Source organism: Drosophila biarmipes, chromosome 2L (assembly GCF_025231255.1).
Source record: "Drosophila biarmipes strain raj3 chromosome 2L, RU_DBia_V1.1, whole genome shotgun sequence".
NCBI lineage: Eukaryota > Metazoa > Arthropoda > Insecta > Diptera > Drosophilidae > Drosophila > Drosophila biarmipes.
This window is the reverse complement of record NC_066612.1, coordinates 1,345,910-1,363,230: the sequence shown is the minus strand read 5'-3', so window position 1 is coordinate 1,363,230 and position 17,321 is coordinate 1,345,910. Positions and strand designations below refer to the sequence as shown.

Below are 17,321 nucleotides of genomic sequence, written 5' to 3'. Positions count from 1 at the left end.
AGTAAATAAAAGCTGCAGTGGAAAAATATAGCAAAAATAAATTAAAATATATATGAACTTCTCGGACTCACTACTTTTTTTATCGGTGTCGGTATTATTCACATTCTGTGGAGAACATGTTTCCACAACAGCTTAGCTGGGTTCAGTTGCTTCAAGTCGTCCAAATTTGTACAAGCGCAATGGCATTTTTGGGCTTTTTCCGGCCACTTACTATATTTATATTAATAAAGTTGGCCCAGGTGATGGCAAGCTGTGACCTCGACACAAAGTTGGCCAACGGCAAAGTTACTGAAACAGCCAGTTGGTTCGGGGGCGACAACATCGAGTTCGAGTGCACTCGGGGATATAGCTTGCAGGGCAAAAGGTGGCACCTCGGCAGCGGAAAAATTCTGAAGAGATACTGCGCCAGTGAGTGGTATAGTTACTATAAATGCCCTGTACTTACATTCTCCTCTCAGAGGCGGGATGCGAAGACTTTGAAAAACCGGAGAACGGAGTGATATCCACCGCCCCAGGAGGCTTGAAGGCGGTCATCACTTGCGATGCGAATTTTGCGCTCAGCGGAAATCCCCTGACATACTGCAACGGATCGCAGTGGCTCCTTCCGTTGGGAACCTGCCAGGCGCAAGATCTTGCGGGTGACTATTCCTGCGACTTCGAGAGGGAGGACCTGTGCGGCTGGAAGGCCAGCAAAGCCATACCACAGCCATGGCAGCGGATCAGGGCTGCAGCCGATTTGCAAAAGAAGAACTGCCTCCGCCAGGATCACACCTTCCAGAGCGACGTCCAAGGACACTTCATCCGCCTGCAATCGCAGGTGCATGCCTTCAGGACCTACCACTTCATGTCGCCGATCCTCCCCAGGAACCTCACTGCGGGCAACTCCTTACGCTTTCAGTTCCAACTATTTATGTTCGGGACGGGAGTGAAGAGCCTGACGGTCTCCGTGAAGCCAGGTTCAATGCCAGCCGAAGATATGTGGAAGACTTTCAGGGGGAAGTAAGTTAATAAGCAGGCACCCACTTTCATAATGATAAGCCTTTTATGCCTCAGCTCCACCAAACTCGTTGTGTCCGGCAATCAGGGTGCGCGGTGGCAAAGCCATTCAGTCCACATCGATGAGATGGATACCGATTTCCAGGTGGTCTTCACTTTCGCGGATCCCAGTTCTCTAAACGGGAGCATTGGCATCGACGATGTGGACTTTATCAACGGAAGACTTTGATTCTTTAGTATCCATATGGTATCAGTTTAAGACAGACACTTGGATGACTGCCTTAAAAAAATGGCTTAATATTCGTAGATTTCTTTTTTTAATTTGAGGGAACAAAACTTTTTGGTGACGAATAAAACAAAAGTTTGCCACGGATAAACAAAATATATTTATGTACATTGCTCATTGCCCTAATCTGCCAATCTGCACTTCCGGCAGCGAACTTGTTTCAAAAGTTATACTCATAGAATTCAAAAAACCTCACGTCAGTCCTTATTTAACTTTTAAATAACGTACAATCCGCCATGGTTCTCGCAGCTTATTCATTTTTCTGGGCTCTGGCTGCGTTTTTTATTAATCACTTTGGAAAAACAAGCCAATACTGTTTAGAACCCGTAACTTTGGTAAATGGAACGATGGTGATAGCTAAAGGTTCCCCGGCATTCGAGTGCAAAGACGGATACACCCTTTTAGGAAGGAAATTTTCATCTGACGATTGCCCAAAAGGTCTTCTAAGGGGGGAACGATCATTCTGCGCAAGTAAGTAAAATTAAAAGGTATGCAGATTGCACATACATTCGTAAATGCCTCCTTGAATTTATTAAATTATAAAATTAGTTTTTCTTGACAAACGGCCTATATAAAATCCAAAAAATACTCAGTTTTATTTTACTTCGAAGTAACTTCTTTAAGACAAAATAACTTAACTTTTAAAAAACAGGCTGTCCATAAGTAAATCGATCACTTTCGCACTCCTCTAGAGACGGGCTGCAAGGACTATCAGAGCCCGAGGAATGGAAACCTGACAGCGGATGGGTTAAAAGCTATGATCGAGTGCGTCGAAGGTCTTGTCCTTTACGGAAACAGAGTCTCTTACTGCAACGGGGAGCACTGGAGCACAGAGTTAGGCAAGTGTCTGAAGACCAATGATACGGGAAATTACTTCTGCAACTTTGAGGCGGAGGACCAGTGTGGTTGGACTGCGCAAACCGCCGGGAACAGTCCTTGGAAGAGGATCAGCGTTGCTAATGATTTCCACTCCAACTCAACGGGTCCCCGAAGTGATCACAGCTTCGCAAGCGACTTCAGGGGTCATTTCATGCGTATGGAAACGGGCACCGGATATAAATATAGGGAGCACTTCATGTCGCCGCTTTATCCCAGGAGCCTGACTTTGGGCAACTCCTTGTGCTTTCAGTTCTATGTCTTCATGTTTGGCAGGAATGTCAGGAGCCTAGGGGTGTCGGTGAAGCCCGAATCCTTGGATATTGACGAAATGCATATTGAATCAGTGGACGTCGAAACATTATTGGACGACGAGGTTATGCTGAAGGAGTAAGTCAGTTAGACTCTTACCTACATTTAGTTTTGGTAACATAAATTGTAATTTGTGCTTTAAGGACCACGAAATTCGTTAGGACTGGCGATCAGGGTGCCGAGTGGCTTCGATTTTCAATCCCCATCGACGAAATGAAGGAGGACTTCCAGGTGGTTTTCACTGCCATTGAAACCGACAATGAATTCGGGGACATTGGCATCGATGATGTGGAATTGACAAAAGGACAGTGTAGATCGCAGCCGGAAACCTCTTCCGAAACCACGAAATCTACTGAGCCATTGACGACCAGTTCCACAAAGAGTACCTTCAAAGGCAGCTTCTTAAAGAGTGGTGCAAATAGCTCAAACGGGTGGGGAAAGTATACCGCTGGGCTCTTCACATCAGCAATGCTGGTTGTTTTGTATAAGTGAAAACACTTGGTATTTGCGGTACGCAAAGTTAACAAAACGAGCTAAACTTGAGGAATGACCTCCCAACTTTTTTAAAAATACCTTGCAAATTGGCTTCAGGATGCCAGTTTTACAGAACTGTTATACTTGAAGGCACGCAGTAAAAATAAATGCTTTGCAAAAATACATACTATGGGTTTCTTGTTTACAATAATGTTTACTACTGTAGGGGCATATAATATAAAAGGAATGCATGATAAAGTGGTTATCTGTAATAGCTGCTTTGAGAGGGCTGCTGTTGTTCCAGAACATGTCACTTGGAGACCCGCTCTTCGCAAGGCTGATGTGATAAACCTCGACTCGAGAAACATTTCGTTCGCCGCTCAGTATTTTTTCAGCACTCGAAGTTACACGTCCAGCAAGTGCAGCAGGCTCCCTGGCAATGGAATGGTTCTGGGTTCTGGCAGTGCTCTTGATACACAGTACAGATCTAACAAGTGGACGCTGTGAAAGATCTATAGAGTTAAAACACGGCTCCGTGACTTATAGAGGGCGGAGTTATGTGAGATTCAGGTGTGAGCGCGGTTATACGCTGCAAGGATCCATGATGAAAACCTGTGATCGGAGTGGTCGTCTTCGTGGCGAAAAGCCCTTTTGTGCCAGTGAGTGGAAATAGTTTGGAAGAAAAAATAAGGTTTATATCATTTCTGTTCGGCAACAAATATATTAATGAGAAATTGAATTTGAATAATACTATGTATTTATACTGTATTTTTATTAAACTGTTCGAAGTTTTCTTTTCCCAAATAAACACCATTAATAAAACAAATTTTAGGAAGAGCAAGCTTGAGTTATGTAAATCCATGAAGTGTTTAATACTCAGACGCCAAGTTCTTGTGATAAGAAATAAAATAAAATTCTAGAAATCAATTTTAATAATCAAGTCTAGCAGAAATATTGGTCTGTAGAAGTTCCAAACTGATATCTTTATATATTTCTTTGCTTAGGAAGAGGATGCAGTGACCCCGGGACTCCTGAGAACGGACACATCGAAAAGACCTCTCTGAGGGCGGAAATCATGTGCCTCGAGGGCTACGTGCTGGTTGGCAGTCGCACAGCCTTCTGCGACGGAGAGAGCTGGACCACCGAGTTGGGATTCTGCCGGAGGAGCAACCACACAAACGGCCACTACTGCGACTTCGAGAGCGAGGATCAGTGCGGCTGGGAGGCAGAGGCGAACTTCCGGCAACCCTGGAGGCGGGTCAGCGCGTTGACCGAACTCCACTCCATAAATACGGGTCCCCACGAAGATTTCACCTCCCGCAGATCAACCTTCACCTCGGCCGGCGGGCACTTCATGCTCATGGAGACCCAGATGGGCGCCTTTGGAACCTACCATCTGATATCGCCGATCTATCCCAGGGAGCTCAGCCTGAAGACCGCCTGCTGCTTCCAGTTCCATTACTTTATGTTCGGGCGGGGCGTGGATAGTCTGGTGGTGTCCGTAAAACCCGTCTCGATGACCGTGAACGACATGTGGAACAGGTTCAGGGCCAAGTGAGTTGCGCCGCAGCGGATGAACAGTTTGATAAGACGGCACATGGAACGCGATAGGAAGGGAACTGTTTCCAACGTCTTATCAGAATTTTGTATTGAAACTGAATTTACTTTTCATGAATTAAAGCTAGGCTTATTCCGTTAAATATGATTAAGCTACTTCCGTCTCTTCTACATATTAATATTTCGGAATTATAACGTAATGTGCCTTTCCTATTTAATACAATATCTGTTCTTTTCTTTACTGTGCAGCTCAACGAAATTCGAGATGACTGGACCACAGGGAACCGATTGGCTGGAGCACACTTTCAGTATTGACGAAATGCAGGAGGACTTTCAGGTGATCTTCTCGGCCACGGATGCGAGGTCCCAGTTCGGAGACATTGCCATCGATGACGTGAGGCTGATGACGGGAAGTGATTGTGGCGTCAATGAGTTTACGACCACCACCGAACCACCGCCACCATCGAAGACCAGCGGCGAGGAGCGCTTTGCCATTGACATGCTGAATTGCACGGGTCGATGTGGATCTCCGGATCCCGGTTTCCAAAGTACTGCAATCGGTATCATTATCGGTTGTGCTTGTGACGATGGATGCTTGGCGGAGGATACTTGTTGCCTTAACTATATGGATGAGTGCCTTAAAGAGGGGGACACAACGCCCTATGACGATCTGAGCTCAGCAGCACCGCAAACAACACCTACCACTACTACAACTAGCACCAAAAGGCCAGACTCAACGACAGAGAGAACAACCACTTCAACAACGACAACGAAGAGGACTACCACGCCAACAACTACGACAACAACACCAAAGCCACGCACAACAGCAACGAGCACAACCACCACCACAACCACGAAAAGGCCGACAACGCGAAGAACGACAACAACAACGACGTCAACAACACCGAAAACAACACCAAAAACGACACCAAAAACAACACAAAAAACAACACCAAAAACAACACCAAAGAGTTCAACAACGCCAAAGACAACAGCCACATCGCCTAGAAAAACAACCGCCAAGCAAGTACTTACAACCAAAAAAACCACAACGACACAGAAAACCACAACTACAACCCAGAAATATGATATGACAACCACCAGCAGAGCAACAACGTTAAGTACTTCGAAGACTCCAGGTAAGAATATGGCTTGTCTGGTATTAAACCTTAGTCCATTGGGACTTAAGAACTACTTTAAACCTAAAGGGACTTTTTATATAAAAAAGGAGGTATTTCGACCTTGTGATCAATTTCAGTGCTCCAAAAAATGATGTTTTGATCAATATCCAACCTAATATTTTGTTAATATTCTCCCCCAGCAATCGGCACCCCCGAGAAGACGAAGAAGCGCATCACGTGGAAGGTTGATCCGCAGGAAATCGCTGGCCACATGGACTCGAGCGACAGTGCCCCGAATCCAGCGCTAATAGTGCTGTACCTGCTCGTCGGCCTAGTCCTAGTGATAGTACTGGCCAACGTGGCTCAGCGCTGGGTAATACCACTCAGCAGAGCGAGATCCAGTGGCGAGAAGGCTGTGAGTTTCAAAAAGGCATTCGAGAGTCTGGGAAGACAGCGGAGACGAAATAGCATAAACGATCCACTGTGCGACACCGATAACGAGGACGGCGATTATTTCGAGGAAACGGGCGTCGACATACGCAATAGGACCGACCTATGAGGGCGTTCTATCGCTTGGGGAGTGCCCATCGCATCGGAAAAAACCCTATATAAGTTACTTTCGTTTATGCCTATTGTGTAGGAAGTTAAGAAACATAAAAGCGAGATTAAAACAGAAAACGAATTGTTAAAATATTTTTGATAGCTCCCTGGGGTTTTTACTAAGATAAGGTCCCGTAACCGTTGACGTAGGCCCTCTTAATCCGCTTGGAGTGCCAAATGCTGGAGAATCCGTAGTGCCCCTTGGGAAATGGCAAAACATTCGTCAATTGGTGGTTTAGATGCGAAGTGGGTGCCTTGTCGACCATGACGTCGTGCTGAAAAGTGTTGGCAATTAAATCGGAAATGGTATTTAAGCAAAGAGAGTACTTACATTGTAAGGACAAGGATGGTTCATATGGGAATAGGGACTGAAAAGACTGTAGATAAACGCGGCCACTGGGGAAGAGTTTCGATTCAAAACGAACTTGCAAGCGTCGATGGTGACGTTGTACAGAAATGGTTTGGAACCATTCAAGCGTTTGTAAAGAGCCAGATTTAACTGCAAGGGAAAGGGGAAATCGAGTAGTCTGTTTCTGAAAGGTACGTTCGCCCGTATACTTTTACTTTGTCCACTGGCAACTGATGTAAGTTCACTTTCAGAGATCCATACTTGTAGGTTCGATTCACAGACTTCAGCAGGCAGTGCTCAAACGTGGAAAACGAGGCGTCCACTGTAGTGCACTTGATGTTAGTGTACTCAAAATCTGCTCGGATCTAAGACAAAAGTGTGAGATGAGATTAAAAATTCGATATTCCTATATTGCCATTTTACTTGGATGGAAATCGAGGAGACTAGCAAAATCCTGGCACCGATTGATTTTTTAAACGTTGTTGTCGGTGCGCAATCACGAAACTGTATGACTAACATGTTAAACGGGTAAGCAACGTTTAATGTTTTACCTATTAAATGCATTAGTGCCCCTCTTAGAAATAATATGAGAGTTCTTAGACAATCTGTCTATAAGGAAATTAAAATTTCACCGAAGTAATTAGGGGTGACGACCCCATTTAAATACTAATCTGTTTGTGTATCCCAACAATTTAAGTCGTAAAAATAATTTCTTTTAGTTTTCCGTTTTCAAGGGAACCGCAGCGCGAGCTCCTTTAATTTTAATAAGCATTTATAAAATGGTTCAGCCCTTCTATTCCACCAAGGCGAACTATGAATAACCCAATCATATTAGGCGGTAGTGTGATTATGAAAAGGGCAAGAAAACCGAGTAGGCGAAGGGCAGGTCAGAAGTAGCTGTTATATATTGGGGGTTCGAAAGTTAACCCTCGGGAACGAATCTCTCTTGGACGCATTTAACGAGCTTCGAAGGAGTTTCGCAGCCTCCCCGATCTCCGCCTGTAATCAAATCTTGTGGGGAGTGTCAGTTACTAGGAAAATGCCTCCGGCTTTGAGTTCCTGCGGATGCTGGGGCTTCTGTCAGTCAGTCACCCCATAGCCCATACCTTCACCGCCCTCTCCTTGGAATCCGGGTGTTGCACGTGTCCTGCCAGCGGCTGTTGCAACCACCGACTGCTGCCGATCAAAAAAGGAAAACGCTGAAGACCCAAGAACCCAATAACCCGGCCAAAAAACCAAACCAAGCCAAAGCAACCACCAACGGAGTTTTCCGAGTTTTCCGGGGCCGGCTCGTGTTTTAACAGCGGCTCTCGGTTGTGATTTACTGGCAGCTTAGCGTCTGGCACGGGACCAGCTACCAGTAACCAGACAACCAGTAACCAGACAACCTCAATAACACCCTTCCCCAGCACAGTGAGAAATATAAAAAATTACTACGCAACTACTATTATGACATGCTTAGCACTAAATAAAACACGCCAAGATGACACTAGGCTTATAAATTTCAGCATTTAACTAAAACATTTGTGCACTGAAGTCTTTTTTTATTTTACAACTAAACAACCTTTTTTCGCTGTGTAAGAACGATTTGTGCGGCTCTCAGCAGAAATATTTTTCTGGGCATTTCATGCAATTATTGCCCCTGGACCAGACGAACCCCAGACCGAAGCCTCCAACGAAATAGCAGGTTTGCACGCTCAACAAATTTTCACACAAGATTTTCCAGCCTTGAGTTTTCCGCAGCGTTTTGCATGCACCCCTGGCGTTTTTGGGAAAACGGGTGGCGTTTCCCCTCCCCCTGAGCCAGCCGGAACTTTTATTTTTTCCATGACTTCCTGTTTGCCATTGTGATTTAACGCCCGCCGTCGCTCTCTATCGACTTCTCACACATCATTTGGCGGCGAGAATTTTCCTGTCTCACTGCTGGCTTTCCCGCTTCGGGTTTTAATTAAAAAGGCATTTTGATGGGCCAGACAGGGGGCGTGCCTCAAGTTGCTTTTGGCGCATTTTCACCCTAATGCCCGTTGAGGCCCTAATTAAATGGTAAGTAAGTCGGCTTATCTGCTGGCTGGAGGGGTTAGGGATGGCCGGGGCTGGGCCCTGGCGATGTGTACCTTTTTTATTCGGCTGCACTGCATGCGGAGCCTCGTAAATTTCCAGGGGACAAATTTTTGCAGGGAAAATTGCGTGGTAATGGTGGGTTTTAAGGGGCTACCCTTATCTATCACATTCCGGACAAGCCCACACACGACGCTGGAGTCGCCAAAAAGGGGACGCACCCTTGACACCCTGCGCTATTCCCTGCCAGGTCCCTAGGCCTGCGGCTGTCCCCTTCTTATCGGGGCAATAAATAGCATTAATTTATTGTTGTCGCCGCATATTCGGCGGCACGGTGGAAAGCCCCACCACTCAGCCCGTTTTCCCTAATGGGATTGTCCACTAACTGCTGAAGATCGGAGGGTGGTGAGAAGGGGCGACAGCAACTGCATTATTATTGTTTTCCAGTTAGCAGTTTTTTGGCCACCTGAAACTATGCAACATGTCATTGGAACACAGAGAAAAATCTTGGGATCATTCAATACGAAAATATGTTTTTTTTCAATAAAAAAATGTAATGTATCCCAAGATAACATTTTATTCGATTTCAAGAATATCAGGCTGATTTGAGTTGTATGTTGTTTATATACATTTAATATAAATACTTTATTGCAAGTGTGCCCACGTACAGGGTATTCGTCATTCTCCAACACCCCTCCACGACATAAAAATGTCTCTGCATTACGTTTTTATTGTTTTCCCATTTCTATCAGCTGCGTCAGCATTTCAGTTGTGTCCTTTTAATCTCCATGTGCGAAATTGTTGCCTAAGATCCCAATCGAAGTAAGGAGGCGAGATAGGGAATATGGGGTCTATGAGGACTCAGGGGCCTCCGAATATTTATAACACTACGGCTGCAATTTATTATGCAGTGTCTGGACACTAGACACTGAAATTGCGGGGCGGCGGGGCGTAGAGCTGAGTTTTGGCTACTTTAATGTGCCAGTCACCAAGGATGTCACCTCGTGTGGGGCTCCAGGGGTGAAGGGGCTCGACAGAGGGTGTTTCGGCCACACACAAAACCTGGCCAAGATTTATGCACTCAAGTTATGGCGGACCAGACTGCAACTTTATCGTTGCCACCGGGATTTTACACTAAGAGAAAAATCTGGATATATAATTGAATTAAATAAATTTTTTATTTTCATATTAGTCTACGTATATCTATGCTGCAGCTGTAAATGATACTAGACGATGTTATTGACTAACTTATAGAAACCCACAATTTGTCTACGATTTTTAAGATACTCCTTTTCTTTCGCTGTACACGGCTGGTTTTCCTTTGCCAGCTTGACCAGAGTTTTCCATTTTCCACCCCCTTTCCTGCAGTTGTTGTTGCCTGGTCTCGACATTTCCTGTTGCCGTTCGTTATCAGTTTTCCAAAGTTGTTGTCGACTGCAGATCTTTTTGCACTTCTTGTGTGTGTCAGGCAGTATTTTTGCACAAGGCTGAGACTACATTTAAATAAATACACAAAGCACAAACCAGACAGCCCTTATTAAGTTGTTACGGCACATTTCTCGGAATATGTGAAACTAATTATTTGATTACTAACTAATGCTCACAGAGTTCGCTTACAACTAAAAACAGATACGGGCTTGGTCACAGTTTCAATATTTATCAAACATTGCCCTTGTAAATTATATATATTTATAGACTTTTTAAATACGATACGACTCGCATAATATATGATAGCTTTGAATTGCAATATCAAAAGAACTGATTGCTCACTTCTGATAAGCCCATTTGTAAACAAAGAATTTTGCCTATAAAAAGCGCGGAGTCGTAAATATCGCAGTTATAACTTCAAGATGGTCAAAGTTCTTGGTCTGGTGGTGGCTCTACTGGCCCTGTTCCCGGTGGCTCTTGCCAATCCAGAAGACTTTGGTGAGTTGCCCGGCACTGAAGGCACCTTTTGCATTCGGACTAAATGTACCAGATTGTATCTCCAGATACCGAGCACACCTGGGTGGCTGGCAATCTCTCGCTGCCCTTTCCCGCGAGCGCTGTACTGGGTGGCGTCTCAACCAAGGGATATTACGTATACGTAGGACGCGTTAAGTACGCCGGCGTGTTCCCCGTCCAGGTGGTGGCAGAGACCGGTTGGATCACGTGGCACAACGGCACCTATGCCTATCAAGGTACCAAGTTCTACGACATCTTGACGTCGAGCAACTCCTCCTTGGTGTGGATAACCAGCCACGATGGGAAGTACGAGAGGGGCTTGGTAGCCGCTGGAACCTCGACCATTGACGAGCCGGTTTACGTCTGCCGTGCTATAACGCCTGTTGGCCAGCTCCCTGGAACCCTGATTCTCGGCTCTAAGGCCTGCTTCGTGGCAGGCAGCACGGCCAAGTATGACAAGTACGAGGTTCTCGTGGCCCGTTAAAACTATAAACGCTCGGCTCAAAGAAAATAACTAAATTGATATTCAGCAACAGTTTTAATATACATATTAAACGATTCGGGTATCAGCAAAACTTAGTCTTTCCTTAAACACTTACAGCCTGACTACGTTGCAAGCTCCTGACTTAAAGTTAAGCAAGCTTTTCGACTTTGGGTGTTCAACTTAAATTATGGGTCTTTGGCTACAGATCCGCACCTTTTCACGGCCACAGCATATTTGTCGTTCAGGGTATAATGGATTTTCTGGTCATTAACGGATCAAACCTTTCGAATACTATTGAGGTTTCCACCAAGCCGTCGAGCCCGTCCGTAATCGAATAAGTTTTCGTTAGGGGTTGGATCGTCTTCATTGAATAATCTTATCTAATAAACTGTCTTTGTCTACAAATAAAACTATCGTTCGTTGCCCTTCTGGTGCCATATCAAAGGCATAAACAAAAGATCAAAAGGCATAACGTGGTGACAGAACTTGAAGCCAGTTGAGCAGTGGCAGAACCGGTCAAAAGTAAATCCCTATGCCTTGAGAATTTCGATCTCTGTTACCAGAAAGATTGATAAATTCTGTACTCATTATGAGTTCGATGGAAATCCGCTTAAAGGCCTGGCCAAAGGAACCAGCCTCGTGGAAACTTAGTTTTTCCGCTTACCATTTTTGCCATTTTCATTGACGTCATCATCGGGATCTCAGGATCATCGTCGTAATCACCCGGCAGCAGCATAAAAACTAATTAAGCATCACATTTCACATCCAATTCGACCTCTTGCTCCCCTGAGTATCCGCAAATGGCAGGAAAATAATATTGCGAAAGAGGAGGAAAATCTAAGCAGAGAAAAAGAAAACAAACCGAAACCGAAATCGAAATATAAGCCAAATAAATTTCCCGTTCACCAAATGCGCTTTCATAATTAATATGAAAAACAAGAGGAGAAGCAAGGAGCCAAGTCATAGCTGCCATGACAACAAATGGAAATGAAAGGGGAAATGGAAAATGGATGGCGGGGTGCACAAGCTAGCCTTGCCCCAATATTTTCAGGGTCTGGCTTCGGGATTGATGTGCATTACACAAGGACTAATCCGCATCCGCACTCGCAGCAGCAGCCGAACCAAGAGTTTCCGCGACACTAGAAATAAAGATCTTAACGTTATGGGCTAATACAAAGTGCATATTTTTATTTATATCATGTTTGAAGTACGAAAATTATTTACTAAAACTAATCACTGGGAATTTTCTATAAGATAAAAACATTTTGAGGCTTATTTTTATGGGCATCTTCAATTTGTTAGTTCCCAACAATTCCAAATAAGCCACAAACTCCTACAGCTACTCGAAAGGTAATTTTTCCACTGCACCTCTCCAAGAACATATCGAAAATCAAACAATTGTCTTCCTACAATGGCACACAACATTCATTGTGCCGGCACACCCGGCAATTGATGTGTTGTTTTTCCACCAGCTGCTGGAGGAGCTGGAAAAGCCGGAGAAGGAAAACCGGGCGGGGTGGGAGGAGAGGCCAAAAGAAGCTGCTACATTGCATGGTTTAATCAGCAGCTTACAAGGGTAAACAAAGGCAAGGGAAAGCCAAAAAGTGCATGAATCGAGGAAAGGGGGCTGAGCAGTGGGTGGGTAAGGGCGATCCATCAAAATGAAATTGAAATCCTTTGCTCATTTTTGAGCTCCTCCGAGTGGAGGGTGGCGGGGACCTCTCGGCGCGGAGGGGAAGATACAAAAATTGGGATTGAAATTCGCATTTGGCATTGCAGTTTGTCTTTGGCTTGACTTGGCTGCTCCGGCTCCTGCCGTCCCCCGCTCCTGAACCCACAGGATGCTGCCTGCTCCGTGGCCCAGCCCCCTCGAGCATTTCCACCCCCCTGCCATGTCAATCAATGTCAATAAAACAATTACTGTCACTTGCAGCTGGGCAAAGGCAAGGACAACCGAAAGGGAAAAGCGCTGGAGTGGGGGGAGTGGCGGCGGGCTGAAAAGGATGAACAGCCAGCGACTTTGGACTTGGTGTCATGTTCGAGTAGCTGGCAAAGGGAGTCCAGGGAGCACGGAGCACGGTGCACGGAGAGCGAAGGACTCCCCTGCAGTTGTCGCAGCTGGAGTTTTCAAATCGAAGCGGGCTGGCCACTCAACAAAAACCCGCCCACATGCTGGGCGCAGTGCACTGACAAAAAGGGGTTCTTAATCTTAAATGAAAGCTTACCCATGCTAAAAAATTATTTGTTAAGTGCTTTGGCAAAGCCTAAATATTTTTCGTTGTGGCCAGGCTGCCTTAAATCTAAAGCTTAAGACCCAAAATAAACAAAAATGATTTCAACAACATGGATTTACTTTGCAAATTGAAAATCTACCTAATCTATCTATCTATCCATATTATTTATTTATCTTTGAAGTTTATAGTGCGTGTAGGAAAAATATTAACATTATAATTTACGATACTTGCTGCCTAAAACTGTAGGGAAAACGAAGGTTTTGTGCCTGAAGTGTAAGCTCCCTTTGCAACTTTTCCCTCCGCCGCATTTTGGGGTAAAGTGTTTGCGGTTCTGCATCCCCGGTGCCCCACTGCCCCCTCGTCAGCCCCTGTTATTGGCAATAAAACCCGATGCCCCACAACCAACTCCGCAGAAGTACGCAACTCAACTCCGGCACAGAGCTCGACTCAACTCCATTGGCACTGTGACAAATCGTTTGCTTTAGACATGGCCTGCCATTGGCATAATCGTTCAGTCATTGCAGTTTCTGTTGCACAGGGGGCCTGTACCAACCCCCCTTTTCCCCGCCCCTGGAGCCGGCAACATTGTGTCTAGCTTTGAGTTACATTGTCTCCGCATCGAAGTTGCGTTGACAGCCATCGACATTTGCTGGAGGTTTTTGGTCCTATTCAGCCACATGCATTACACATGAACCACCTCTGAAACCCCTTTCGGAACCCCCAAAAACCAGGAAAGTTCGAGTGAAGATGGTGATGGGGGAGGCAGAGAAGCCAGGAGCAGTGGCAAGAAGTTGCAGGAACGAGAAGCCTTTTGGCAAGCCATGACAAACTTTGTGTTTAGCCAACATTCGAAATTAAAAGTAAGAGGGCGACTCTGGAAAATCAAGGCGACGCAGTGAAGGCGATCAGCACTGCAAGAAAAGGGAGGAGGTGTGGGTAAATAAATAATGTCCTAACCATGCTATTAACAAAATACACATTTTCTATGTCTTTTGATTTTTGATAAAAATAATAATTAAAGATATATCTCCTCCGAAAAATCCAAAAACCTTGCTCTTTGGCTTGAAAACTCAGCTTTTTAAGTGTTGAAGATTGGTAGGAGGATGAAAAGTTTTGGGAGAAGGCAATTGGAGGCGGGAGTAAAATTGCCAGAGGGGCTCCGTTCGGTTCGACTCGATTCGGGTCCGGGATTGTGCATCTGCCACTGTGATTGGCTCAGAAATCACAGGAGTGTGCTGCACTTCGCAATAATCCGAGCTGGATGGAATGCTCCTACTCTGGGCTCCATATGCCAGAGAAGTCCGGGAAGGTCTAGGCTCGGGTCTCTATTTATGAAGGTGGTCGCCTAATGGATTGGATTCGTTTTTGCAAATCACACTGACTGAATAAAGAAGACAGAAGCAGGAAGCCTTGCAAAATTGGTAATTACATTATCACCTAAAAAAATTAAAAGGTGAGTCCTCAGAGAGAAAATTAGTTATGAAAGGACTTTTGGTTAGGTTATGACTAAGTGCCGGTGCATAGGCTGTAATTCAATGTAGCACCCATGTATGTAAGTATAACCCAACAGCAATTTGATGGTCGAGTTGTAATCAAAATAAATTCTCGCCAGAACTATGTATGCTTATTAAGTTCTAACAGGCTTCACAAAATTGTCACCATTCATTAATAAACAATAAAATCATATTACGTATTTAGCACTAGGAAGCCCCTGCTCTTCAATCAACCAACCCAAGCGGAATCCTAATTAATTGATAGACTATGAATGCCCAATATCTGACCACCTGCCCCCAGCCGTCCCCCAATGAATACAATTACAATTAGTCAATTAGCTAATCGTCTTTGCTTCTTGCCGCTGAATAAACCGAGTCAATTCAAATGTACCTGACGGATGCATAAGTATGCACATGCTCGGAGTTCAGCGGGTGAGTATCTGGGTATCTGGGAGTATCTGTGACAGATTCCGCCCACAGATCGGATCACTGCATTATTCATGCAGACTGCATGCGGTTCTCAGTCGTGGAAAATGCGCGAGAGCGTGGGAAATGTGGGGGAGTGGGCGGTACAAGGTGGGAAAGTGACAAACGAGCTGTAAAAATTGTTCCACACGAAACCAAATGAAATATTCACGAAATTGTTGAAGGAACTGCAAATGAATTATAAAACGTGCACGCTTACTGAAGGCGACAGATGAATAGAGATGGATTCGGAGGGGGCGTGGATCTGTATCCATGGAGTAGATGTCAATGGTGATGATGATGTGACATTCAATGATGATGGATTTTGGCAAGTGTTCGAGCAAAGGATGTCAATGGAAACGGAGATACGACGACAAATGAGACAGTAAAAGGGAAAATACGGATGGATAAGTGGATAAAAATAGTTATTTTTCGAGGCGAAAAAAATGATCTTGTGTTGCTTTTGCTTCAAGTAGCTGGAGCTCACAATTATTAAAGCTTGTGGATGTTGTAATACATATCCAAGTAAAAACCACCAAGTTACTATGCAAAACGTAACTAATTGTACAAATTTATTCAGTAGATAACAATAAAACTAGGCAAAATAGGTGCAGATGATGATTGAACTTCACCACTGCCGTTTAATTCGTTGGTTGTCTTTCCTTCTGCGGGTGGTGCTTTGTCTTACAACATCCACTGAGGTTGTCCGCAGACACACTGCTTGACTTTCTTCTCCAGACTCTTCAGGAGGCTGAGCAAGTCCTGGCACAGATTCTCCCGACTCGGGCATCCCGGGCACGGTTGGCCACCGGGACCACATGGCTTGCAACCACATCCGGGCTTCTGGGTAGTTGTCTTCGGCGTCGCGGTGGTTGTTGTTGTTGTCCTAGGCTTCTCTGTTGTTGTCCTCCTGGTCGTTGTTGTTGTTGTTGTTGGGGAAAGTGTAGTAGTTGTCGTTGTCGGGGGAAGAGTAGTGGTTGTGGTTGTTGATGTTGTGGCTGTTGTTGTAGTTGTTGGGGGCAACGTAGTCGTTGTCGTTTTTGTGGTCGTTGTTGTTGTGGTGGTTGGCTTTTCAGTGGTTGTGGTTGTTGTTGGCTTTTCAGTTGTAGTGGTTGGCTTTTTAGTGGTTGTGGTTGTTGTTGTGGTTGGCTTTTCAGTTGTGGTTGTGGTGGTTGGCTTTTTAGTGGTTGTGGTTGTTGTTGGCTTTTCAGTTGTGGTAGTTGGCTTTTTAGTGGTTGTGGTTGTTGTTGTGGTTATCTTTTTAGTTGTTGTTGTGGTGGTTGGCTTTTCAGTTGTGTTTGTAGTGGTTGGCTTTTTAGTTGTGGTTGTTGTTGTTGTCGTTGTTGTTGTTGTTGTTGTGGTAGTCTTCTTAGTTGTTGTGGTTGTTGTTGTGGTGGTTGGCTTTTCAGTTGTTGTTGTGGTGGTTGGCTTTTTAGTTGTGGTTTTTGTTGTCGTTGTTGTTTCCTCGCATGGTGGGGGAGGAGCCGTCGTAGTGGTTGTGAGACAAGGCGGTGGCAATGTTGTTGTGGTGCGGTCCTCGCAACCACACTCTAGCGTGGTACTCGCATAGTCGATCAGCAGGACACTCGCTGAATAATATTGCAAGGAAATTATAATATTTTAAATGGGTAAAAACAGAGCTTCCAAAAAATTACCAATCAAAACGAAAAGAGTAAACTTCATGTTGATTTTGTTTTCTTTTGGCGGTGCAACAAAGTTCTCTAGAGAAAGCTGAGCCGCTGACTGCTGTCTTCAGCGGTTCTTGGATCCCGTTTTATAGGCACTCGCGTTCCCTAAAGTCGGGGTTAAAAATAAATCAGCACGTTGGTTCCGATCGATGCGATCCACCTGCGGCTTAATTTTAGCCTTCAACTGATACGAAGTTTGCACAAGTTCAAGGTTGCGCACACGCCTCGTGCTGGTTTTGCTGTCGCGTGCATGGGTTTTTGTTTAAAAAGTTGTTATAAGGCAGTTGTACATATAATTCTTTACTATATTGTGACTTGTGTCGGAAGGGTTTAAAGCTTCATTAAAACATATGTACTGATTGCAGGCAATAATGGAAGTTACAG

General features: G+C 44.9%; 6 protein-coding genes across 6 annotated transcripts; 4 read left to right on the top strand and 2 right to left on the bottom strand.

The window, feature by feature from the left end:
- Window positions 1-161: 161 nt before the first annotated feature.
- LOC108028938 (MAM and LDL-receptor class A domain-containing protein 1-like) lies at window positions 162-1,714 on the top strand. Its single transcript, XM_017100957.2, has 3 exons — window positions 162-408; window positions 459-999; window positions 1,054-1,714. Exons 1-3 carry the CDS (start codon window positions 180-182, stop codon window positions 1,223-1,225), a joined length of 942 nt encoding a protein of 313 aa, XP_016956446.1. The 5' UTR covers window positions 162-179; the 3' UTR covers window positions 1,226-1,714.
- On the top strand, window positions 1,630-3,050 carry LOC108028939 (MAM and LDL-receptor class A domain-containing protein 1-like). Its single transcript, XM_017100958.2, has 3 exons — window positions 1,630-1,753; window positions 1,975-2,548; window positions 2,614-3,050. Exons 1-3 carry the CDS (start codon window positions 1,630-1,632, stop codon window positions 2,960-2,962), a joined length of 1,047 nt encoding a protein of 348 aa, XP_016956447.1. The 3' UTR covers window positions 2,963-3,050.
- Window positions 3,051-3,325: 275 nt separating this feature from the next.
- LOC108029270 (uncharacterized) lies at window positions 3,326-6,315 on the top strand. The gene is made up of 4 exons (XM_044094231.2): window positions 3,326-3,603; window positions 3,949-4,498; window positions 4,751-5,640; window positions 5,823-6,315. The coding sequence occupies exons 1-4, from the start codon at window positions 3,384-3,386 to the stop codon at window positions 6,179-6,181; spliced, it is 2,019 nt and encodes a 672-aa protein (XP_043950166.1). The 5' UTR covers window positions 3,326-3,383; the 3' UTR covers window positions 6,182-6,315.
- A 26-nt stretch (window positions 6,316-6,341) lies between these two features.
- On the bottom strand, window positions 6,342-7,090 carry LOC108028940 (uncharacterized). The gene is made up of 4 exons (XM_017100959.1): window positions 6,995-7,090; window positions 6,787-6,936; window positions 6,554-6,721; window positions 6,342-6,497 (listed from the first exon to the last, which is right to left on the bottom strand). The coding sequence occupies exons 1-4, from the start codon at window positions 7,088-7,090 to the stop codon at window positions 6,342-6,344; spliced, it is 570 nt and encodes a 189-aa protein (XP_016956448.1).
- A 3,389-nt stretch (window positions 7,091-10,479) lies between these two features.
- On the top strand, window positions 10,480-11,148 carry LOC108028941 (uncharacterized). Its single transcript, XM_017100960.1, has 2 exons — window positions 10,480-10,555; window positions 10,621-11,148. The coding sequence occupies exons 1-2, from the start codon at window positions 10,480-10,482 to the stop codon at window positions 11,055-11,057; spliced, it is 513 nt and encodes a 170-aa protein (XP_016956449.1). The 3' UTR covers window positions 11,058-11,148.
- Window positions 11,149-15,933: 4,785 nt separating this feature from the next.
- On the bottom strand, window positions 15,934-16,932 carry LOC108028943 (salivary glue protein Sgs-3-like). The gene is made up of 2 exons (XM_017100962.1): window positions 16,905-16,932; window positions 15,934-16,838 (listed from the first exon to the last, which is right to left on the bottom strand). The coding sequence occupies exons 1-2, from the start codon at window positions 16,930-16,932 to the stop codon at window positions 15,934-15,936; spliced, it is 933 nt and encodes a 310-aa protein (XP_016956451.1).
- Between the last annotated feature and the right edge of the window lie 389 nt (window positions 16,933-17,321).